Below are 24,404 nucleotides of genomic sequence, written 5' to 3'. Positions count from 1 at the left end.
CGGCCCTGCTCTGCCCATCTGAACTCTGCAGGCTCAGGCCCTCGCGCCGCCGCTGACCTGAATCCCTTCAGGTTTCTCATCGCTGGAGCCACCTCTCCCAGCCTCAGCGCCAGGCAGCACTGTCCCCCCTGCGCTGCCCCTCCCCCTGCCCCCGCCCTCGGTGCCTCACCCCTGTAGCCCCCGCAGACCCAGGCCCACCCTTGGCCCCCGCGGGCGGGTGCCCTCCCGGTCACCTAGTGCCCTGCACACTGACGATGGGCAGGCAGTCCTTTGCCATGGGGTGTCCTCTGCCCGCTCAATGCCAGCTGCCCCTTCCCCTCAGCTGTGACAGCCGAACCGTCTCAAACCCTGCTGGTCCTGGGACAGACGCCCAGGGACAACCCTGGGCCCCACGTTATCCCAGCGGCTCTGGGCCAGTGCCACGCTCAAGCAGCCGTCGGCTCTGGGTGACCCCTGTGCGTCAGGCCCCCTGTCTGGCAAGGAGGTACCCTGGGACTCAGGGGGGACCCACATCCCAGGGCAGTGCCTCATAGACAGGCCTGCTCAGGGCCCCAGTGGGGCCCACGGGACAGGACGCCAAGGTCGGCTGCTGCCTCCTGGCACTGCCCACAGCTGTGGGCACCCTCAGAGGCCTCGCTACGCCGAGAGCAGGACGAAGGCCATGCCCCTTGGGGCCCAGCCACAGGGACACACTCCAACCGGGTGGCGCGGTCAGGGGGCCTGAGGCACAGCCTCCCTGGCTGGGCTTGCCCTGACGTCACAGAGTCCCACAGCCCAGACCCTGAAACACAAGCCTGAGGAGTTTCCTCCGCACAAGACCTTCCTTTGCCCTTCTCTGCAGACGGGTGTTTCCATGGGCAAAGATTTTTTCAAAAGCCCAGTGCCACAACTTAATTACTGAATTAAATTAAAGTGAAAACAAAACAGATGGCTGCCCTCAGGCTCAAAGCCCAAGTCTTCCCACCGCTGACCTCACTACTTGCCTCGGGACACCCCATGCGCTGCTCACGCTTTCCTCGGCCCCCGGGCCGAACTCAGGCTGCATCTGTAACTCAAGCTGCTCCTGGGCGGGGGTGCATCACGGCCCACCCTCCATGGGAAAGCCGCCCACACACACGTTCATTCGTGCCGAACACCGGCTCCGTCCTCCTGGGGAGGGAGGGGAGAGCAGGCCCAGGAAGCACCGACCCCCTTGCCCAGACGGCAGAAGGATACAGTTTCCAAACAGCGTCAGGACAATGAAGTAAACCGACGAGAACATGCCTTTGCTGACTCCACCTTGCGATTCGATTCCATGATACATCACCGCGTTCCAGTCCTCCCCAGTCAGGATCTGCAGAGGGTGGGAGAGCAGCCGGGGCGTGTCCCCACAGCCACCCGCGTTCACACGCACGCCCGCACCCACGAGCCCATGGGCACACGAGTGCGCACACACAGGTCCTTGGATGTTGGTTAAGGTGGCCCAGGAGCCTCCAGAGAAACTTCCAGAAGGACATGGCTGCTGGGCTGGGTCAGGCCTTATAAGATGAATATGCTCTGGGTTTGTGCCAAGAATGGAAAGGGAGCTCCCAACAGGAGAGAAAGGTGAGCAAAGGCATGGAGACCATGGCAGAGCTTCCCACATCCCAGAGCTGCCCGGTCACTGCCGCACCGGTGAGGAAACTGAGGCTCAGAGAGGGGCACAAGCTGCTCACGGCCAGACAACAGCTCCAGGGCCTCTGACCCTCCAGGTTCCTGCCTCCCCTGGCCCAGGGGGTCCAGGCCACGAGGGCGGCTAAATGCCGTCCTTGCCCCATCGGGAAACACGTGCCTCTTTTTCACTTGTATTTGGGGGAAAGTACAAGGGGATAAGGTAACAGACACTCGTGTGTCTGCCACTCAGAATGGAAATTGCTAACATTTTGTCATATTCGCATCAGGTCCCACTGCCCACGATCACCCTCGACAGGCAACCCCAACCGTGAACCTGGGGGGCCTCCAGTCTTTGTGGTCCTACACCACACAACACACACACACGCCTATAAATGAAATACACCACGTGTGTTTTAAACACGCACGGGCAGGCGTCAGACTACATCATCATTCCGTTCATTCACTCTTTTATCTTTGACGTTTACCTGGGTGGACACGTATAAACCCACTGTTCGTGGAAGGTGCTGCATAGATTCCTTCCATGTACTCACCCATCTTCCCCAACAGGCACTTCCGAGGTTTTTGCCGGTGTGTCCCATTGTGAACATGAAGTTTGTCTAGAACTGGTTCTGCTGGATCGTAGGTTCTGCACACCTTTGACTTCACTAGACACTTCCAAAGTGTTTATCCCACATTACAGTCCCACCAGCAACGCAGGCTGTGTCTTCCTCACACCCTCGTCCCAAACTGAGTGCAGTCACACCCTTTGATAGCTCCCGGCCGGAGCGGTGAACGGAAGAGCCAGGCAGGCGGGACATCTTCTCTTGTATCCAGTGGCTGCTCAACACTTTGAGGCCTTTCTGTGGCCTTTTCAACACTTTGGCTTGGATTTCTGGTAACTCACCTTTTCTTACTGACTTTCTTAAGTATTCTTGTATATACTAGTTCTCTATCTGCAATGTCTACTGGAAAAATCTTCTGCTGGTCTCCTTTTTGCCTTTAACTAATTTTTTTGTATTATAAAGAAGTTTAATGAAGTCAAATGTATCAGTCTTTTCCTTTATGGTTTCTGCTTTTTGCCCCTTAAGAAATCTCTCTCCATCCCAAGGTCATAAATAATTTTCCTATATTTCTTCAAATCATTTTAAAGTTTGGCTTTTAGGTCTCTAATCCAACTAGAGCTTGTGGTTACTGCTCTGTGCACTCCTGAGGATGAAGACCTACTTTTCTTCCACACAGAAGGCTCGTTTTTTGACCATCCCATCCCGCTCCCATTGATTTAAAATGCCATCTTTTTCATATGACCAACTTCCTACATAGGCTTGGACATGTTTCTGGGCTTTCTAGTCTGTTCTTTGATACTTTGTCTTTATACCTCACAATCTTCATTACTGTAGCTTTATGATAAGTCTTGATATATGGAGGGGCACATCACTCCTTCATGAACTGTCCTGGCTATCCTTGGCCATTTACTCTGCCACAGAATCAATATGCTGAATTCCAAGAGCAGTTCTGTTGGGATTTGGATCCCAAATTAAATTAGGGAGAACGGATCCCTTTACCACAGTAAGGCGTCCCATTTATAAACATAGGTATTCAGTTCTTTTGGTCTTTTAATAACAATTTATAATTTCACCTGTAAAAGTCTTGCATACTTATTGTGGATTTATTTCTGGATAACATAGCTTTTGTTACTACTGTAAATGAAATCTTTCATTTTAATTGAATATTCTAATTGAATGATACTGTTATATAGAAAAGCTTTATTTTTCCTATGTTGACCTTGTGTTCAGCAACAATGAATTCTCTTATTATTTCTAATTGATTCTCTTGAGTTTTCTACGTAAATAATCACACCATCTGTAAATAATAACTATTTTGTCTCTTCCTTTCCAGTCCTTCTGCCTCTTTCTTTTTCTTATTACATTGACTTCAACTGCCTAAATACTAGATATCCTTGGTTATGCTTTCAATCTGTATTAGTCTGGGTTCTCCAGCGAAACAGAACCAAGGGGAGATGTCTGGGTATATCTTGTGGTCACGGAGAATAAGTCCCAAGACCCACAGCTGACAAGGAGAGACAATGGTGTAAGTTTCAGCCCAACTCTGAGTCAAAAGACAAGAGAAGACGGATGTCCCAGCTCAAAGATGGTCAGGCAGCGAGAGTGGACTCTCCCTTAACTCAGCCCTTTTATTCTACTCAGGCCTTCAGTGGACTAGGTGAGGCTTCCACATCTGCTTTCTCAGTCCACCAGTTCAAATGCTCGTCTCATCCAGAAACACCTTCATAGACACACCCAGAAATAATGCTTAATCTAGGCACCCCATGGTCCAGTCAAGTTGACATAAAATTAACCACCAACAATCTTTTATCTGTGATGTTAGCTACGGTCTTTGTAAAATAATACTTTATTGAGATATAATTAATATACCATATAATTCAGTCATTTAAAGTGTATAATTCAATGGTTTTTAGTATATTCACAAAGATGTGCAACCATTACCACAGTCAATTTTAGAACTGAATTTAGAATTCAGAATTTAGAATTTTATTTCCATCTCTTCAAAAAAGAAACCTGGGCTTCCCTGGTGGCACAGTGGTTGAGAGTCCGCCTGCCAATGCAGGGGACACGGGTCCGTGCCCCGGTCTGGGAAGATCCCACATGCCGCAGAGCGGCTGGGCCCGGGAGCCATGGTCGCTGAGCCTGCGTGTCCGGAGCCTGTGCTCCGCAACGGGAGAGGCCACAACGGTGAGAGGCCCGCGTACCACAAAAAAAAGAAAAAAAAAAAAAGAAACCCATCCATATTAGCTATCACCCAACTAGCTGTGGGTTTGTTTTGGGTTTTTTTGTTTTTTTTTTGAGTCCTCAGTATTTTAAGTTCTTTGTATAACATGTTTTTCATCATAATATCAATATTCTATCTTTCTAAATCTATTGATATGCTTATTTTTCTCTTTTAAACTGTAGAGATCAGGAAATTACATTGACAAATTATTGTATTATTGAGATAAGCACAGTTTAGCCATGAGGTTCTATTTTGTACACAACTGGATTTGATTTTTGAATATTCTATTTCAGACTATTTGCATCTACCTTCACTGAGCAAACACTTAGAGTGCCTGCCTGCTGTGCGTCAGGCAATCTTCAGGCACTTGAGATCCTCAGTAGACAAAACAAAGCCCCTGCCTCACAGATCTGTGGAAGGAGAGAGCTCTCTGAAATGGAGCCAGGAGGCCTGGATGGAATCTGACCTTTTGACCACTTAATGTCCTAATGCAGGCCTCCAGAACATCTGTCAGAAACTCAAGACACTTATCAGACACCCACCTTAAAATGCCTGCTGACAGCCGTCCTTGAAGGACACACTTTCCCTTCTTGTGTCAGAGGACAGCCTCGTGGCTTTTGTCTTACAAGGCCCCGACTCTTTCTCTTCCCCAGGACACTCTTTTTATTTGAGCCAAATCTGTGTCTCTTGAATTGCAGTTCTTGAGACCCCAAAACACTTCTTATTTGCAGCCTCCTGCAGTTTTTTTGGTTGACAGAGCTCACACTCTGTCTGCATTTTGCTTTCCTTACACTGTCTTTGCCGGGCTGTGGGGTCAAGGTTGTCCTAGCCCCATGAAATGGTTTCTTCCCTTCTCTGGAAGTGTCTGAGTCCATTATCATCTGTTCCTTAAAGGCGTGACAAAACTCACCTTATAACTCCCCGAGCCCTGGGCAGGAGGCAGGAAGGCAGGAAGAGAGCTTTGACTAGGGATTCCATTTCTCTAATGGTTATAAAATTATCCAGTTCTTTTTTCTTCTTGAGCTGATTTAAGTAACTGATGTTTTCCTATAGAAGTGCACATTTCATCTAAGTTTTCAAACCTATTGGCATAAAGTTGCCATAATATTCTTTTGGGATTTTAAAAATATCTCCCTTTTCTGCAGTTATACCTCCCTTTTAGGCTATACTTTCAATAAACATATTTTTTTATGGAAGTATAGCTGATGTACAATATTGTGTAAGCTCCAGGTGTACGCTACAGTGACTCACAATTTTTAAAGGTTATATGCCATTTACAGTTATTAGAAAATATGTCTATATTCCCTATATTGTACAATGTATCCTTGTAGCTTATTTTATATGTAATAGTTTGTACCTCTTACCCCTATATTGCTCCTCCCCTCTCCCCTTTCCCCACTGGTAACCACTCTTTTATTCTCTTTATCTGTGAGTCTGCTTCTTTTTCATTATATTCACTAGTTTGTTGCATTGGGCTATACTTTTTATTTGTGCTTTTTTTCTTGATCAGTCTTGCTATAAAGTTATCTACTTTATTAGCCTTATTGAGAACGAGCTTTTTAGGATTTTGTTATCTTGGTATTTTAGTTTTATGTTTCATTAATGTCTGCTCTTAGTATCATTTTTTCCTGCTTTCAATTTCTCTTTGGTTTACTCTATTATTCTTTTTTCTAGATTTTTAAGATGAGCACTTATTTATTTTTAGTCATTCTCTTATTTTGATAATTACTTTTAAGACTCTAAGTTTTCCTCTAAGTATTGCTTCAGACTCATCCTATGAGCTTTGCTAATTATTGTTCAGTCCTAAATATTCTGTACTGCCCACTGTGCTGTCTTCTTCAACCCAAACCCTCAGCTTTCAAATATGGGGAAGATCTTAAGTGACTGTTTACTGGTGTTTTCTATTTATTTAAGTAATATCAAGAATGTGCTAGACTTCCCTGGTGGTTCAGTGGTTCGGAATCTGCCTGCCAGTGCAGGGGACACGGGCTCGATCCCTGGTCCCGGAAGATCCCACATGCCACGGAGCAACTAAGCCCGTGTGCCACAATTACTGAGCCTGCGCTCTAGAGCCTGCGAGCCACGACTACTGAAGCCCACGGGCCTAGAGCCTGTGCTCCGCAGTGAGAAGCCTGCGCACCTTAACGAAGAGTAGCCCCTGCTCGCTGCAGCTAGAGAAAGCCCGCGCACAGCAACAAAGATCCAACGCAGCCAAAGAAAAATAAACAACATAAATAAATTTTAAAAAAAAGAACGTGTGCTGTAGGAGTGTGATTCTTTAATGCTTGTAGGAATTTCCGGAGTGACTTAACAAGTGATCAGTTTCTGTGAATGTTCCTTGTGCCCCAGATAATGACTATTTTATTCACTATCAATTGGCAAGTTCTGTACGTACCAGCCGATCGATTTGTGACTGCTGTGCTCATGAGTTCTTTTACATCCTGTCTAATCCCTTATCAGCTTCATCCTTCAGTCTGATAGAAACATAAGTCTCTTAAAAGAGGGTGGACTGTTGATTTGTAATTGTAATTTACAGGATAATTGTAATTATCCTGTAAAAACAGGATTGTAATTCTGTGGGGTTTTGCTTGGTATGTTTTTTGAGCCGTGCCGGTAGGCTGCATCTTCCTTTTATTGTTACGTAATGTACTTCCTTATTTTTACTACAGCTTTTTTTCACCTTCTTTTTCACTTCTATTTTGGCTGATGTTAACATTACACCAGCTTTCTTTTGGTTAAGGTCTACTTAGTTTATCTTTTTGTACCCATTTAATTTTAAATTATGTACTATTTCAAACATTCAGAAAGGTACAATGAATAATATTTAAAGCTCTGTGTACCCATTACCCAGCTTAAGAAATAAAACTTTAAAATGTAGCTGAAGTTCCCTCAGTAGAAATCTCCAGTCTCATTCCTCCTCTCCCCAAGCCCACCTCACCCTGAATTTGGTGTTAAACATTCCCATGCAAGCTTTTACACCTGTACTTCCATATATACCATAAACTTGTTATGCAATGTGTTTTGAAACAAGATGTTTCCATCCTTATTAAATATTTAGTATCATATGCTAAACCATAATGGAAAAGAATGGAAAAAAGAATGTATATATATGTATAACTGAATCACTTTGTTGTACAGCAGAAATTAACACAACATTGTAAATCAACTATACTTCAGTTTAAAAAATTAGTTAAATAGTATCATATGCCTGGTATTATTTCAGATCTTGCTTTTCTTTTTTTTTTTAGCTTAACATTGCTTGTGATCCATGTTAATATAGTTAATTCTAGGTCATTCACGGTCCTGCTGCAGACGGAACACACCCTCCTCATCCACTCTCCTGATGATGAACAATCAAGAGGTTTCCAGCGTTTTGCCGTCATACGCGATGCTGCTGTGATGGTCTCGCAGGTCTCTCTCTGTGCATTAGGCCAGGGACTTTCCAGAGCACATACCCACAACGGCAACTGCTGTTGTGTGAGTTCCGGTGGGTTAGATACTGTGACATTACTTTCCGAAGTGGTTCTACCAACACACCAACAGCATAAAGGAATCCTCATTTCTCCACATCTTCTCTAAAACTTGAGACTGTTAGATTTCTTAATTTCAACCAAACTGACAGGTGGGTTTACTTTGCATTTCCTATGAGTGAACAGATGATGGTTTTCACAGGTCTACTCATCAGCCCAATTTCCTGTCCCGAGTTCCTTGCTTACACACTTTGCCCTTTCTGGCTGCATTATTTGTCTTTCCTTTCTGATTTGTGGAAGTCTTCGATTTATTCTGGTTATTGGTTATTTATTCTGGCTGCTGGTTATTAGCTAATGCTGTGGAAACATCTACTCCCAGCCTATGACTTGTTCGTTTGACCTTTTTATGGTGTCTTTTGATGCACAGAAATTTGTATTTCAATAGCCAAATTTGTCAAAGCTTTCCTTTACGATCTGTGCATTTCTACATCTTCCTTAAGAAGGCTTTCCCTGCTTTCAGTCAGTAACATTACTCTCCTGTATGTTCTAAAATTTCAGAGTTGCTCTTCACATTTACGTCTTAATTCACCTGAACTGATATTCAAATCTGCTACAGGGTAGAAATCCAACTCCATGTTTTTGTCTATGGATAACCAAACTGTCCATCTGCAGTGACAACATGAGTGTTCTGTGTATATAAGTATTTCATCTGTAAATAATGACATTTTTCTTTCTTCCTTGGCAATCCTGAGAAATGTTATTTCATTTTTTTCTTATTCTACTGCACTAAGACCACTGATACTAGCATCATCTGCTAAGGGTTTTTATTTGCAAGGAGTGTTGGGTTTTATCATGGGATTTTCTTTTAGAAAAAAAAATTCACGATGGACAGTTTCAAACATACAAAGTGGAGAGTGTAATATATCCCTACGTACTCATCACCCAGCTTCAACAATCAACACAATTTGTCAGTCTTGTTTCATCTGCCTCTCTCTCTGGTGCTTGGCTGTGCTTTTGCTAGAGTTCAAATGTTTTTTCTGATCATACGTGTTTTTTTTCCTTCTTTAATCTGTTAAGATGAATTACATTAATAGACCTTCTAATGTTAAATCATCTTGCGTTTCTAGGATAAATTCAAGTTGATCATAAAGGTGATCTTTAAGTACATCCAGTACTTCCCTCAGGGTGTTTTGTCTCTCTGAGTGTGACAGTAATCTATATGTTCCTTCTCTTATATTGCCCTTGTCTAGTGTTTTCATATCAAGGTTATTCCAGTCTCATAAAAGGGTGGGTGTTTCCTCTTTAACTTCTCTGGAGTCGTCTGTATAAAACTGGAGTAACCGTTCTGAAATATGCAGCAGAATTCACTTGTAAACCTGTCAGCGTGTCTCCAGGGCAGGTAGATTTTTCAATTATTCAATTATTATTCAGAAATTATTCAGTTTCTGAAATAGCCCAGCTTTTCTGCTTCTCCTCGGGTTAATGCACCTTTTCTCCCCATTTATCCGCTTTCCTAAACGTATCCGTATCAGTGTCTGCAGCGCTTTCAGCAGCTGGGTGTGACTCTCAGAATCTGTGTCTGGGTGTGTCTTTCTTGCACCTTGAATTGCGGCTCTCTGAGTGGGAATTCCAGGCCAACAGGGACCGTCCTCCAATATTTTAAAGTTGCTTTTCCCAGACCTTCTGGCATCATTGCCACGAGAGGCCTGCCATCAGACTGGCATTCTTTTGCAGGAAATCTGTCTTTCTATAACAGATTTTAAGATTTTCTCTGTATCAGGCTGTGTCCAGGTCTCAGCTCTTTCTGGAACATCGCTGGCACCCTCTCTCTCCACCTCTGAGCCGCAGCTGGCTCAGGTCCTCCACGTTCTTGAGAGGATCACGTCAGTGTACGGTCCAGCCTCCACTTTTTATTTAAACAGCTGTGTCTTTTACTTCTAGGAATGTTACCTAGTTATCTTTCGCGTTAACCGGAGATCCTCAGTTCCGAGGCGGCTTTCTTCCGTAATTTTGTGCTGACTTCCTCCTTCAGCCCTCTGAGGGTTAAAGGCACCTGCGTTACTGTGCTGCTTCAATTTCTTAGGAGCAGCTCACCCTCCACCTGTGGGCGTGGTCGGGCAGCTTCCTCAGGAGCAGAGTTCAAGCTGTTCTCCCCCTGGTCACATGCCTCCCTGTGCCCTCTCCAACCCCATTCAGAAGCAGGGGCTCCAGCCTGGGTCTCAGGCCCTCAACCCAGCGTCATCCTGTGGGCGTCACAGGCCCGGCTGGGCCAACGGTCGGTCCTGGCCGTCCTCTCAGCCTCCTCCAGCCTCGACCACCCTCTCGGCCTCATTAAAGGGCTGGACGCTTCCCCAGCTCTGAGTCAGTCAAGCCATTGGCGATGCTTCTGATGGAGAAGGTGCGAAGGGTAGTACGCTGACGGGCAACCCAATCCTTAAAGCGCAGAGGAGGGCGAAGCCACAGGACCCGAAAGTGGGGTCGGACAAGAAACAGAACGATGACAGCCCGGGGTCTGGAGTCCTGCCAGGCCGGGAGCAGACGAGCCTCTGGGAAAAGAGCTGCTCTGCTCCACCCAGGTCGGGAGGGGGGCTTGCGGGTGACATCACGAGACTGAGTCACTCTGTCAGCAAGTGTCTACTGTGGTTCGAACGGTCGGCTGGAAAGACGCCTTCCTTTGAGAGAGGAGCCCCAAAGGTCCCCTCTACATACACGCATTGTGGCTGCAGTGCTGGCTGGGGGGCAGCGCCAGCGGCCCCAGAGGCCAGGAGCCAGGCAGGGCTCTGGCCAGAGCACCTGCAGCCTGTGGGCTTCCCTAAGTGCCATTGTGGGCACCCCCGCCGCCCCCGCCTGTCCTGCTTGGCCTCAGGTGTGGCGAAGGGCGCTCATGAGGCAGAGGGCTTTATCACATTGGTGAGGCCAGTTGTGGGGCACCCAGGGGCCACAGCTCTGCGAGGGGGACAGCGCTGAACCGGGAGAGTCCTCAAGAGGGAACCAAGGCTCAGCGTCCCCAGGGGCTGCAGGCGGCATGTTTCCAGACACAAAGGGAAACAGGGGCCGCTGGGGCCAAGCCATTGGAGGGAGAAGCCCGGGGAGTGCTTTCCACTCGACTCTCAATGGACGACGGCTGTGATCGGTTCCAGGTCTCGGGGGCAGAGAGGTAAGTGGCGACCTGAAGCCAGGGCCTCCCAAGGTGTCCACCTGTTCCTCGGACAGCTCCTTCCCGACCTGGTCCCAGCGCGGGGGACGCACGTCAGAGGCGGGAGGGGCTGACGGGGAAGGCAGGCTGCGTGCCCTGCACACCCGGCAGGGGGGGCCCCACACGCCAGAAGTGAGCCAGGAGCAGGAGCCTTACCTGGAAGACCGTGAGGATGGCGGCGGGGAAGGTGTCAAAGTTGGTCGTCGGAGTCTCGTCCTGAAAGTTGAACCTGAGAGGAACAAGGGTCTTGGACAGAGGCAGCTCCATCGGGCTGGACGGGCTGCGTCTGGTGCCAGCGGCCCCCCTCAGGACCCTCAGGGAGGGGAGCGGAGGACGCACCCGGGGCGGCACCGTCCCCTCTGAGCGCTGTGTCCGGGGCCCGGCCTCACTTACTGTCCCCCGAAGAGCTGCATGCCCAGCAGGGCGAAGACCACGATGAAGAGGAAGAGCAGGAAGAGCAGGCTGATGATCGACTTCATGGAGTTGAGCAGCGACACCACCAGGTTCCGCAGGGAGCTCCAGTACCTGCGGGCAGAGGCCTGGTCCGAGCGCCTGGACGCCCGGACACGGACGCACGTGCCTGCGGCTTCCGGCGCCTGCTGGCCTGAGGGCCCACGCTCGGTGTGTGGAGAGTACTCTCTCCAGGGGTCCGGACCACCTGTCTGGACCGCGCCCGCCCCCTGCCCACAGGTACAGCAGACGCCGAGGGTCCAGCGCTGAGCTCACGGTCGCCTCCTACACCTGCTCACCAGTCTCCCCACCCCCATGACCACGCCCGCCTTCGCCCCTCAACCCCCTCAGGCCAACTCGCGGGAAGCGAGGCCCACGGCCACACAGGAGAAGGGGCTGCACTGGAGCATCCATCAGCATCGCCAGCCTCAGCACGCGGGTCCCCGCGCAAAGAGCCTCCACTGAGCAGGCCGGGCACGGGGTGCAGACGCTGACCCCAGCGGCCCCTCCCAGAGGGCCAGGGCCACACAGTGCGGAGCAGCCCTCCAGCCTCGACTCCCTTCCACCCCACCCCTCCAACGCTCCTGGGGGTCTGAGACTCTGTCCCTCTCATTCAGCTGGCCCCCGCTGGCTCACAGGCCCCCTGAGGTCTGCCCACGGTCTAGCTGCTGCTGGCTCGCCGGGTGATGAGTCCCCTCCAGCTGCGACCCCCAGGAGAGCCCAGGCGGACGTACCACGTGCCTCTGTGCCTTTCCACTTGCTGTCCTCTGCCCTGGACTAGGGCATCTGCCTGGGGCATCCCTGGGCCCTTGTCCCCAAGGCTGCTTCAGAGAAGCAGCAGCCATCCTCCTCAGGCTCTCTGACTAGGTAGGTGAGAGTTAACAGGAGATGGGCTGGAAGGCTCCAAAGAGCCTTGTCGTGGGATGGGCGGGGTGTAGGTCAGCCCACGTCAGGACAGGGGCCACCCGCTTTCCAGGAGGAAATGGAGCTGCTAAGATGCCAGGCCCACGACCAAGGAGAGGGCAGCACTGGCCGTCACCTCCTGAAGCCCCTTCTCCTGCAGAAGCAGCAGAGCACGGAGGGTAGGCGGCGCAGGGCACCCAGCAGCCTTTGTGGGCCAAGCCGACCGAACTCCTGTCAAAGCTCCTCCACGGTTAAACTGTCCTGACCTCGAATGGCCTCAGGTTTGGATTTAAAACAGAATAGAAAGACCAGGAGGCTGTGTCGGTCACTGTAGCGGGGGCCTGGAGCCCAAGCCACCTGCGCAGGCTCGGTCTGGACCGTCCCACGGTCGTCATGACCCGGGCCACCAGGGACACTGTGCAGAGGCCGGTGCCAGGCAAGTGCGGGCCACACGCTCCAGCCGCTCGCGGGGTGGGAGCCTCAGAGCCTCGGGGTGGCTCGGGTACCACTGTGGAGTCCTACGGCCATGGCCGTTGGGGTGAGGGCAGCTCTGCTGCTGCCGAGACAGCTGTGGACAAGGGCGGCCCCCCTTCCCAGCACTGCTGATCTGGCAGAGAGGGGGGAGGTTTGGCCTGCGTCGCATTCTGGCCTGGGCCTCAGCCTCCTTGTGGGCAAAAGGGTGAGACCTGCTTCCAGGCTGTGAAGAGCCAAGTGGAATGAAACTGAATACACGGTCAGGGCCCCGTCCTGTCACCGAGGACAGGCCAGGCAGCGTCGGCCCCAAGTGGAAAAGGCAGGCCTGGGAGTTCAGGTCAGAAGGTCAGAGTCCCGTCAGGGCCAGGACGGGAGCAGGGCTGCAGGGTAGGTGAGCAGACTTAGGGGTGGGACGATGGGAAAACATCCATCTGATAACTTCTGTTTTCTCCATCAACTATGGAGCAGAGTCATCCTTTGAGGTTGAAAGGTGGGCTTGCTGAGTTCAAGAGAGGAGACAGGGTGAAACCGTGGGGAACGAGCTAACGAAAGAACCAGAAGTGCTGGGGCAGTGCTGAGGCTGGACATGGCACTGCAGGTAGACGGGCTCCCAGGGCCGACACGAAGTCCTGTGGGCTGTGGCCCTCGCTCGCATGGGCTGCTTTGTGACTGTCTTCTGTTTTTAACCAGTTAAAACCCACAGAAAGAGGTTCCAGGCCACTGAGGGCAAGACCCATGCCGTCCGTCCCCAGGAGCGGCACCTGTGTTGGCTTGGCTCCCATGCTGCCTGCGCCCCCGCCCCCCAAAGCGCACGGATGACATACTTCGTGACTTTGAAGATTCTCAGCAGCCGGAGTGCCCGCAGCACACTGATCCCAAAGGAGGTTCCTGGCTTGATGGCCGCCCAGACCACTTCGAAAATGCTTCCCACAATGACCTGCAACGGAGATGGGGTCAGCCTAGGGCGCGTGTGCGGCTGCTTCTCTCCGTAAGCATCTGCCCCGCCCACCCCGTCTGCAGCTCAAGCCACAGAAGGCAACAGGAGGCACAGGCCTCACACTGAGCCCCCGCCGCCTCCGGGAGCTGCAGACGGTGTCCGCCCTTCCCCCACCCAGACACACCAGGAGGACACAGAACAGGGGCGAGTGGGGCTGCAGCTTTCCCGGCAGATCCTAAAGCCTCCTCGTCTGATGCCTCCCCTGTGCTCCATCACAGCCTGGTGACCCTCTGGGGCCGGCAAACCGCCTCCGGCAGCTTTGCCTGTTACGCTGCTCTCACACAGACCACCAGGCTCTGCTTCCTTGTAACATCCCCTTTCTGGTCCTGCCACCTCTGAGATGCTCCAGTTCATAACTGCATCTTGTCTTCTTCCCAACAGCGGGAGCCAGCAAGTACCACCAAGGATAGATGGGGGCAAGCCTGCCCCTTGTTTCACCAACAGTCATCCCAGGCACCGTCCACGTTGGTGGACCGGGACTTGCGGGCAAGAGGCCTGCCCCTCCTTCCAGCCACTCCTCAGCATCGGTGTCTCACGTGAGGGACTCAGAAAGGACAGAGCAGCAGGGCTGAAGCACAGCAGACCCCTCACCCAACGGCACCCAAACAGAATTCCCTCCCTGGCCACTGCACCTCACGGGACACACCCGGGCTCGCGGTCAGCATGAGCGCTCATGTGCTCTTCTGCGTGTGGCTAATTCTCACTCCTTCTAAGCTGGCTTCTGCAGCTGGTGTGGAGAACTCCACTGCCGAACGTCAATCTCTTAAATTCCCTTTTGCTTCGCTGGGCTCACACATCACCCAAGGTTTCAGTCACTTCCACCCATTACATACCAGCTGCAAACAGGATCAGCTCGACATCAACATCCTCACCAAGCCTGACCAACAGTGACTATGCCAGGGCAGCGGTCCCCGCAGGTTAGCGCTGGTCCACGACCCTGCGTGTCTGGTCTGCTGGCTGCACCAGCTCCGCATCACCCCAAATGCGTTTCCCCCCTGGACGCACGCACAGCATTCAGGGGTCAGACCTGCTCACAGCTGCTGCACCCACGATGACCCTAGCAGGGCAGCGAATGGAGCGAGCTTGCCGCGTCTGTCCTTGGTCCCCCGAAAATCACCACCAGTTCGTCTCAGCATCACACAGCACCCAGATCGTGCCCAGGGCTGAAGACTGCTGTTTTCTGAATCTACGTTCTTCTCACTGTCACTGTTCCAACATGTCTCCTATTTCCCATTAATCCTCAGAATTTGCTCACATTGGTTCACAATGTAGGTGGCCTCTCAAGACGGTCCCCACTGCTTCGGGTTCACCCCCTTGTACACCCCTGTCCCCTGGAGGGTGGGCTGGACCTAGTGACTCACTTCCAGCAAACAGAACACAACAAACGTGACAGGCTGGCACCTCTGAGAACAGTTACAAGAAGCCTGAGGCTTTGGCCTTCGTGCTCTCGGCCCTCTCTTGGGCCACGGCTGCCGTGTTGTGAGGACACTGGGGCAGCCTGTGCAGAGGCCCATGTGACCAGGCCCGAGCCTGCCAGCAGCCGCCAGAGTGAGGCCGGAGGATGAGTCTCTGAGGTCTGTCAACAGTCACGAGCACAAGCTTGGAAGGGAGCTCTCCAGCCCAGCGGAGGCTGCAAGGACGGAACCTCGGGAGGGACCTGAGAGTCACAGCCTGACTGCTCCCCCACCGGAATGAGAGGACATGTGCTGCCTTAAGCCACTAAGCCCTGGAGTAACTTGTTACCCAGAAGGAAAGACCAATACCGACTTCGGAAGCGGGAGTGCCGTGCTGCTGGACTAAGGTCCCCAGGCGCGGGGCGGCTCTGGAGTTGGGGAGCGGCCCCAAGCAGCACAGCGGCGATGGCCTGAGGCGCCCTGAACACACTCTTCCGAGGACTCTGGACGCTGAAGGTGCCGCCCGTGAGGCCTGCAGGAGAGTGAGGGGGCACAGGAAACTAAGGAGGGGAGTGGGCAGAGAGCCACACTGCAGCCGCAGGGGCAGCGGGAGACGTACCTCCTGCGCTGGGGCGCTGGCGGAGGCGCCGTCCAAGCAGAGTGCACGTGGCGCTGCTGCCTGGCGTCTCCTGCTGCTCGCAGCCCAAGGCGGGAGGAGGGCGGGAACTGAGGAAGCGCTGCTAAGTGAAGAGAAGCCACAACTCGCTAGTTTGGGAGATGCTCAGCCTCTCCAGAGACCAAATAAGGCCAACATTAAGAAATGGCACGGTCAAAAAAAAAAAAAAAATGGCACGGTCTAAAAATGAAGCCAAGGGCACAACGGGGGCTGGTATGGAAGATCCCAAAAGATCAAAGGCGGGGCCTCAGAGCATATTCAGCCGCTTTCCGGCCCTTCAAGGGATGTAGGGTGAGCCTCGCAAATGGGCCTCACGAAGCAGTAAGTCCTCCAGGACGTGGAAGGGTGTTGACCTTGGTCATCTCAGCAGCAGCTCAGTCCGAGAAGGGCTCATCTCTAAGAGAGCTGTGGGCACGGCTTCCGTCCAATGGACTGAACTCTGGGAAGACTCACAACACACCCACAATGCTCTTAAAAGGCTTACATGCACAAAAATATCACCAGCTTGGGTTGAAATGCAAAAACCAAAATGAGGCCTTTGGATCCCACAATTCTACCAAGCAGGAAGCAGGCCAAGAAGACCTCAGCTGGAAACGTTCCCTACCTTCCACGGAAAGGGGAGGGGACTCGAACGTCCCCTACCTTCCACGGAAAGGGGAGGGGACTCGAACGTTCCCTACCTTCCACGGAAAGGGGAGGGGACTCAGGTAAAACCAAGAGCCCAAGGGCTCCCAGGCCCCAGAACGAGTCAGGGCTTTCCCAACACGTGCTGGCTGCAGTCCAGCCGGCCCTCCTGTGCACCCCGCTGGCCCCGTTTTGAACGGGAAGGTCCAAAGCAGCTACCCCTGCCCGTCCCACCGCTGTATGCTGGGTGTGGGCGTGGATAGCTCGTCTCTCTCAGTTCACGGCTCTAAGATTGAAAGAAACTGTAGGAGCCTCAACCAGACGTGGGTCCGATTTGGATGACGAGATTCGGGGCGCTGAGCTGATGCTGTGATGGGATGCGTCTGGGGAACTGGGAGTGGAGGTGAGTGTATCTTACACTGGGAAGAATCTGGATCAGTGGACTGTGGTAGTCAGCCTCCGGGACGGCCCCCAAGGACCCCTGCCTCCTGGTGTTCGCATCCCTGGGTAACATTCTCCCCATGAAAAGCGGGCGGGCCCGGCGACTCCTTCCTGACAAATGTTAATACAATAGCAAGGCTGACGGCTGTCTCTCCTGAGACTGGTTTAGCCTCTGTCAGGTACTCACATCACGAGCTGCCACACGGTGAGGACACGCAAGCAGCCTGTGGAGAGGCCACGGGACCGGGAAGCGAGACCAGTCACCAACCACGAGCGAGTCTGATCAACAGCCTGTGAGGAGGCTGAACGCAACCCTCCAGTCCTGACCAAGCCTTGGGATGACTGCGTCCCCAGCCTCAGCTGGGCTGTAAACGCGTGAGAGATCCCAGGCCACAGGCACCCTGTAAAGCCACGCCTGGATTCCTGACCCTTAGAAACTGAGATAATAGATGCTTGTTTTAAGCCGCTAAGTTTTGGAAAACTTTGTTGGCTTGTGCGCAAATTATTCCCCTGCCCTGGGGCCTAGCTGGTTCCCAGACACCGTCACTCTGAAGTCTCCTCCCCTCTTTGGGTCCGCTCTGCCTACGCGCACCACAGCTCTCTTTGTAACCAAGAAGGCAAAGGAGTAGAAGAGTTGGCTTCCCCACAACCATCTATGAAAATCGCAGGTGCCCACATGTCCCAGAGAGCACCTGGGCAGCCACCACCTTCCCCCGCCCAGAGCTCAGGCAGCATGGCGGGTGTACGACGCCCACCCCGGGCTCCAGCACCGACTCCCCCGCACACTAGCTGGGCAGTCCTGGGCCCATCACACAATGTCTCCAGTTATTCATGTATGAAGTGAGTCGTGAAGATCTGACAAAGTCATAGACACTGTCAGCTGCACTGCAGCGCGGAGAGGAAAAGGTAAAGTTAAACTGCATCCCAAGTCGAAGCTTTCCTTCGACCTAGGTCCAGCCTCCCCCTGGCTTCCGAGAAGTCTGCAGAGGTGCAAGGCCTCCTCGGGCTGTGGCACGGCCACTTCTCACTCAGAGCCTCCACCAGGTCAGAACTCGGCCTCTGGACAGGTGTCAACAGCACCCCAGCCCCAGGCTCTAGGCTCAGCACAGGGAGCCTCAGAAACACCTGCCTTCCAGGCCTCCCTCACCTGCAGAGGCTGGTGAAGGGACCCAGGCCCACTGCTCCCCTCCGGCCTCCCCAGGAAGCGCTGCTGCATGTGCCCAGGACCAGACCCACAGGAATGATGGGGGTCAGGACCACAGCCCCCTCGAGCCTCCACGGGACAGCAGACATTTAGAAGATCGCACACCAGGTGCGGAGGAGGCCACAGAGCCTTAAGCTGATCTTGAGACTCTACAGACAGGGCCAGGGAGGGAAGGAGGCTGCCCATGGCCAGCACCCGCACCAGTCAGGGCCTGACCAGGACAGGCCTCCCCTGCCTGCCAGCAGCCTTTCTGACCCACAGGGGATCACAGTCCCCCAGCCCCCGGCTCTGCTCCACAGGCCCCAGCTCACACTGGGTACGGCATCGTGGGAGGGGTGCGTGCGCTCTCCGGCCAGGACACCGCGGACCCGTCTGGACCCCCAGCGGGCGTCCCTGACAAGGTGGCTCACTCACCCCAAAATCGAAGCAGTTGAAGGAGGACCGGAAGTAGCTCCTGGGCCCCAGGCCGTACATCTTCAGGGACATCTCTGTGAGGAAGAGACCCAGGAAAACAAACTCTGCAAAGTCTAGGAGAAGCCGGAGAAGAGGGGGATTAGCTCGCGTCTCCTCCCACCTGGCTCCAGCCCAGACAGGAGGACACCAGACCTCTGGGCCGACCCAGGGTGGGGCTTCCAGGCCTGGCCGGTGGCCCCTGAGCTCCAACCTCAGCCCAGGACAGAACAGCCCGCGAACAGACAGGGAGTGTCGCAGAGAGGTGCTCCTTCCACCTTGAAAGCTGAGTGCCCAGTGCCTTGGGACACAGAGGCAGCCTCCCAGGACTGGGCTCAAGAGTGAGTTCTGGGTCAAGGGCCCAAATCTCCCAGAGGAGGACCCAGGCGTCAGGCAGAGGGCGCCCAACCCCCGTGGAAGAGCTGGACGGCCTTGAGCCTGTCCTTCTGCCCTCAGTCTCGTCCCGCGCTCCGTGCACTGACGGCAGCTGGAATCCCTCAGCCACCCGGCCAGAAGCCCCGTCCCTCTGCGAGGACCTCCTGACCCCCTTAGGCGCACAGCAGCGCCGTGTTGGGTTTTAACCATGTTTGCAGGCTCGCCGCCCTAATGGCGAGTGTCCCTACCACCTGACACCCCCGGGCCCCCGCAGTACGAGTCTCCCAGGAGGCACCCGTGCTTGCTGGGGGCCTTGGGGAGTCATACAGAGACCCCTGTGGGTGGGGTGCCTTCCGCTTCCCGCAGGCTGGGCCGGGCAGGCAGCAGTGGTGAGCAGGGCCCGCCTCAGCCCAGGGATCCCGCCACGGCAGCGCTGACCCGGCTGACAGGACTGAAGGGAGGCTGCACTGGACCTGCTGCGAATCCAGCGCACACAGACACTACCCCTAACCCAGCCTGAGCAGAAGGCAGGGTCAGAGCAAGAGGAAACAGTCCAAAAGCGGTACGAGGCCACGCAGGAGACGCAGCCAAGCTCGGCCACTGACGGGCCGCCAAACCAGGAATGCCAGACGTCAGAACAAGGTCACTGGCTTTGACCCTCATCCCAAAGCTGGAATCCACCTATCACTTCAGACAGTGAGCCTCTGAGCCCAGGGCACGGGAGCCAGGGAAGCAGTTCAGCACCAAGGGCAGAGCCCACCATGCAGGGCCAGGGACCGAGGGGTCCAGTCACCAGGCAGTTGCCCACCCAGCCTCCCCAGGGCCCCTGGCATCCAGGCTGGTTGGGAGACTGGACCTCAAGCAGCTCATGCTAAAACAGATGGTAGAAGAGGGGGCCACACACTTCCTGCCCTCCCTGCGCACCCCGAAATCTACTCTCCCCCACAGCTCTCCACCAAGTGCCGCACAGAGGCAGCGGTCTCATCGGGCAGGGCTGTGGCAGCCGAGGCCCTGTACAAGCAGAGACATCAGTTCCACTGCCCACTGGGCACCGTGCCTCACAGACACACACGTGATGGTCCACACGGCCCTGGAAGGTCTCGAGCAGGGGACCGGAGTACGTGGACAACCAGCTCCTGCCTGGCCTCTGAAACCAGTCAAAACCACCACCAGGGCACCCGAGCCAAGCACGGGACGAGTAATGAGACAGCAAAGCAGCCCTCCTGGAGAAACCGCGGGAAAGCTGTGACTGAGTGCAGTCGGAACACAAGCCCCGTGGCCCCGGCCCCTCAGGACCCCACGAGAGGAGCTCAGGTCCCGGGAGGAGAGACCATGGAGATGGGCACCCCAGCCACACACACGGCAGACCTTGGAGCTGACACTGCCTGGGTGTCCACCTTGCTCCCAGGAGACCAAAGCGGGAGCCCTGTGCATGAACGAGCACAGGAACCGCCAAAGGGGAGGCTTTCAGAGAAAGGGGACACCCGGAGCGGAGCCCCCGGCACCCTGCCTGCTCCTCCTCTCTCCCAAGGAGGAGACCCTCAGCTTCACGTTCTCAGCCTCCCCTCAGAGGCCGAGAAAGGGTGCTCACGCATTCATCCCTAAAGCATTCATTCGACTAGCAGGCCCTGGCGCTACTCTGAGCTGGCCCAGGAGACAGCTGACCCCTCTCCCCAGAAGATCACAGGCTAGGGGAGCGGAGCAGGTAGGTTAAACAGTGTCTGCATTGTAACAAGAGGACAGCGTGCTGTGGGGGGACAGAGGGACAGAGGGGAGGGTGGTCAGGTCCATTCCGTGAGGCCTGGGGGTTCACGGGATGACAGCACCCACTCCCATCCCTCCTTCACCATCCAAGCCTCAGTCTCGGGGTCCTTGGTGGGCAGACAGTGAGGTGCACAGTACCCGCGCTCTGCAGGGCGGCCAGCCTCAGGCCAGAGTCCCGTGACGAGGTCTGATGAAGCTGGTCCACAAGGGGAGTCCCCACCTCCGCGTCTGCCTCCTGACCCTGCTGGGTCAGCCTGTCTCAGCTCCAGCCCAGCTGTCAAGGGCACTGAGCAGATGTGTCCAGAGGCAGCACAGACCCACCCCTCCCTCCAGCCACTTTCCCTGGGGAATACGCTGATGAGCTCAGGGGTCTCCAGAAAACCACAGAGAAGGCAAGGCAGTGAGGGGGCGGACTCCCCGCCAGGGATGCCTACGGCCTCGCCCAGCACCTGGACGCTTCCAGCCTCGCGCTCCTGCATGTCAGACAAGCGACCAGGCCACGCGGCTCACCCCCAGCCCGCTCAGCTGGTAAATGCCCAGGAAACAAGGAGAAACCACAAGACTGACTGGGCGCCACCGGCTTCTTCCGAGGGAAGAAAAGGCCGGGTTAGGAGGCCCCAGGGAGCAGCCGCACCATCCGCCGAGGTAGGAGGAAGCCCTGGCTCCCCGGGCCCTACCCAGCCCCGAAGGGCGGGGGGACTGCAGCCTGAGGACTCAAGGCAGACACTGAATTCGGTCCCAAACCACGTCCCAAGCCACCAAACCACGGGTCCAGGACACATGATTCAGGGGCCAGGGCACCAGTTCCACGTGCACCCTCTGCTCTGTAACCCGCCCTCTCCCGTGGAGCCAGCCTGGCTGCTAGAAGCTCCCTGGGCTCCTCTTGCTTCTGCTTTCTCTTTGCCCTTTCCCATTATACCAGCAAAGATTTCAATCAAAGTCTGGGAAACAGCAGCCTGGAGTCCCACCCCCAACACAGGCCTCCCCACCCACACTTTCAAGCGGCCCATGGAGCCGTCTGTCCACCGCCCACAAGAACCCTTCAGCAGCTTCCCAGGCTCCCAGTTGGAGCTGCCCAGGCTCAGTGTGGCTGGCCCGTCAGGGGCCAGAACTGGGAGCCAGGAGGGTTCTTCTCTGGAGAATGGCTCTCTTGGCCACCTAGGTGACTGCAGGCGCACAGGGCTCCGAGCAGAGAGGGAGGCGCTTGTGGGGACCCAGATCAGCCGCAGACACAAGCAGGGTGAAGGTGGCTGACCCTGGGGAAGGGGACGGAGGGAGCACTGACCGCGGGACAGAAGTCCTTCGTGCAGTGTCTTCGGAGTTCTTGTGAGGCAAGACAACAAAGCAAGACCTTCAGTTGCACGTGCCCTGCAGGGCCCTTGGGTGTGAAGGGTCAGCCTGGGGAGGGACCTCAGCTCTTTGCCTCCTTGGAACTGTAGCCAGGGCCGGACAGGTCATGACCCAGAGCCCCTGGCCTGGCCTGAGGCTCATGGACACAGGCTTGCAAGGCATCCCTGGTCATGGACACACCCAGATTCAACCAACCAAGAAGACAAGCAGAAACAAGCAGAAGAGCCCGGGGAGGCCCCTGGGAGCCAGGACTCTCTCTCCTCAGGAGTCCAGGGCAGATGGCTCCCTCGTTCCCTGGGTCTAAAGCCCTTGCGGCAGAGGACACATGACCCCGGCGCCCCAGACCCCTCACTCATTTCCCACTACCCTGATGGATGGGGGTCTAACCAGATCAGCCAGGCTCCCTGGGATGGGGAGCCCAGGCCTGGGGCACAGCCAGGCCCCCAGCAGAGGCCCCTGGAGCACTTTAGTCAGCACAGGGGTCCGGCCCAGGGCATCCCAAAGCAACAGGTTGTGGACCGGAAGCGGTTCAGAAGAGGTTGGCGGAGGCGGGGCGGGGGCAGGGGCGGGTCCGGGCCCGGCTACGTACACAGCGCCGTGGTGAGCCGCTGGGGCTGGTTGTAGTGTACCATGGCCACGCACAGTGTGTTCAGGGCCACCACGCACAGCACCACCCAGTAGAAGCTCTGCGCCTTCACCAGACGCCGGATGAAGAACCGGAACATCTTCTCCTTCCTGCGGAAGTACGACGAGCTCTCCGTCTTCCCGCTCTTGAGGCTGGCTCGGGCAAAGGGGGACCCTGCGGGAACAAGGGCTCGCTGAGGATGTGGGGGACAGGTGGGCCCCAGGACACGCTCGCCCTCCGCCGCTGTGAGCCCCGCGGATGCGTCCTCGAGGACGTGCATCCCCCACCCCACAAGGACGCTTGCCCCCAGCCCTGGCCCAGCTCGAGGCCCCAGTTTCCATCACAGGCACCAAGTGTGTCAGACCCGTTACCGACATTGTGCTAATGACCCGTGTCCCCTGCAGTGGGTCCTGACCCCACCCCCGCTTCACAAATGAGGGAATCCAGGGCCTCGGCGGTCTCCATGGCTGCTGGGCTCTGGGTGCGAGACCTGGATTGGAACTGGCCTCTCGTCCCCAGCGCCCCCGGCCACCGTCCAGGAGGGCAGCCCCGATGCTCCCAGGCCATTCCAACTCCTCCGTGCGCCCTGGGGAGGCCAGCTGCTTCTGGCCCTCCCTCCCTCTGTAGCTCAGGGGTCAGCAGCCACTGACCACCTGCTTTTCAAGGAGTTTTACTGGAACACAGCCAAGCTCCTTTGCATCTGGCCCAGCCGCAGAGCTAAGTGTGGTCCACAGAGCCCCCAAAGCTCAGTCTCCAGAAACTTTGCCAAGGAAGCTGCCCCTCTGCCCCCACTCACCAGCCAAACCCACTGCCCCCACCGTCACTTCCCTGCCTGCGGCACCTCTGCTCTGCCCCCACCGAGAAGCGCTGCACTCACTGGCTCCTCCTCGGCTCCACGTCCCGGCGTCAATACCGCCCTTCTTTAGGCTCCAGCTAACAGGTGTCCAGCCCCCCAACAATCGCACCCTTATACAGCTGCACTGTGTCAGCTTGTCGGCCTGTTTCGTGCCCAACCCCCAGGCGACACTGAGCTCTGGGGGGACAGGGCCACCCTCTGCACCACCCAACCCCTCGCGCCACTTGACAAACGAGCAAGCAGACTTTGTGGGTGCTTGGAAGGTCTGAGTGCCTCCGAGTGTTCAAACCCAGCTGGCTCTGAACCCCTGGCCTGGCCATCAGTCCCTGGGGAAGGAGCGTGTGAGTGTGTGTTCGGTGGTGGTGGGCGCGTTCGCACAGGTTCGTGGGCGTGTCCACACCCAGACCCAACAGCACAACAAGGGCATTATCAGGCTGGTGTTCTCTTGGATTCACCAAGTGAAGACGGGCCAAGGCCTCTGGAGAGACCTGTCTACAGGCTGAGCAGCTGTGTCGGCAGGGAGACGCTGTGCCCCAGACACAGGAGGGGCGGCCCCGAGGAGCATCCGCCAGTCCGCCCTGTGGCGGGGGGTGCGTGCAGGGCCCTAACGGGGAATTCCTGGCTCTAGACGCCACACCCCACCCACACCCACGGAAGACACTGCTCCGTCACAGCCTCTGGCTACGCCGGGACACAGCCTCCCAATCCACGGCCAGACACCAGCCAGTGCCGATTA

The 24,404-nt window shown here is 55.0% G+C and overlaps 1 protein-coding gene across 3 annotated transcripts in view; it reads right to left on the bottom strand.

The window, feature by feature from the left end:
- The window catches only part of CACNA1B (calcium voltage-gated channel subunit alpha1 B), a 195,004-nt gene that overhangs the window by 99,820 nt on the left and 70,780 nt on the right, over positions 1-24,404 (bottom strand). For all 3 annotated transcript variants that reach the window (XM_065879258.1, XM_065879257.1, XM_065879259.1), the window contains exons 11-16: positions 22,777-22,986; positions 18,663-18,775; positions 13,737-13,849; positions 11,479-11,610; positions 11,242-11,314; positions 1,216-1,333 (exon numbers count right to left, since the gene is read on the bottom strand). In XM_065879258.1, coding sequence (XP_065735330.1) covers positions 1,216-1,333; positions 11,242-11,314; positions 11,479-11,610; positions 13,737-13,849; positions 18,663-18,775; positions 22,777-22,986 — 759 coding nt within the window. The remainder of the gene's footprint in view (positions 1-1,215; positions 1,334-11,241; positions 11,315-11,478; positions 11,611-13,736; positions 13,850-18,662; positions 18,776-22,776; positions 22,987-24,404) is intronic.

The sequence above is a fragment of the Phocoena phocoena genome, chromosome 6 (genome assembly GCF_963924675.1).
Source record: "Phocoena phocoena chromosome 6, mPhoPho1.1, whole genome shotgun sequence".
Lineage (NCBI taxonomy): Eukaryota > Metazoa > Chordata > Mammalia > Artiodactyla > Phocoenidae > Phocoena > Phocoena phocoena.
This window is presented reverse-complemented; position numbering and strand designations above follow the sequence as displayed.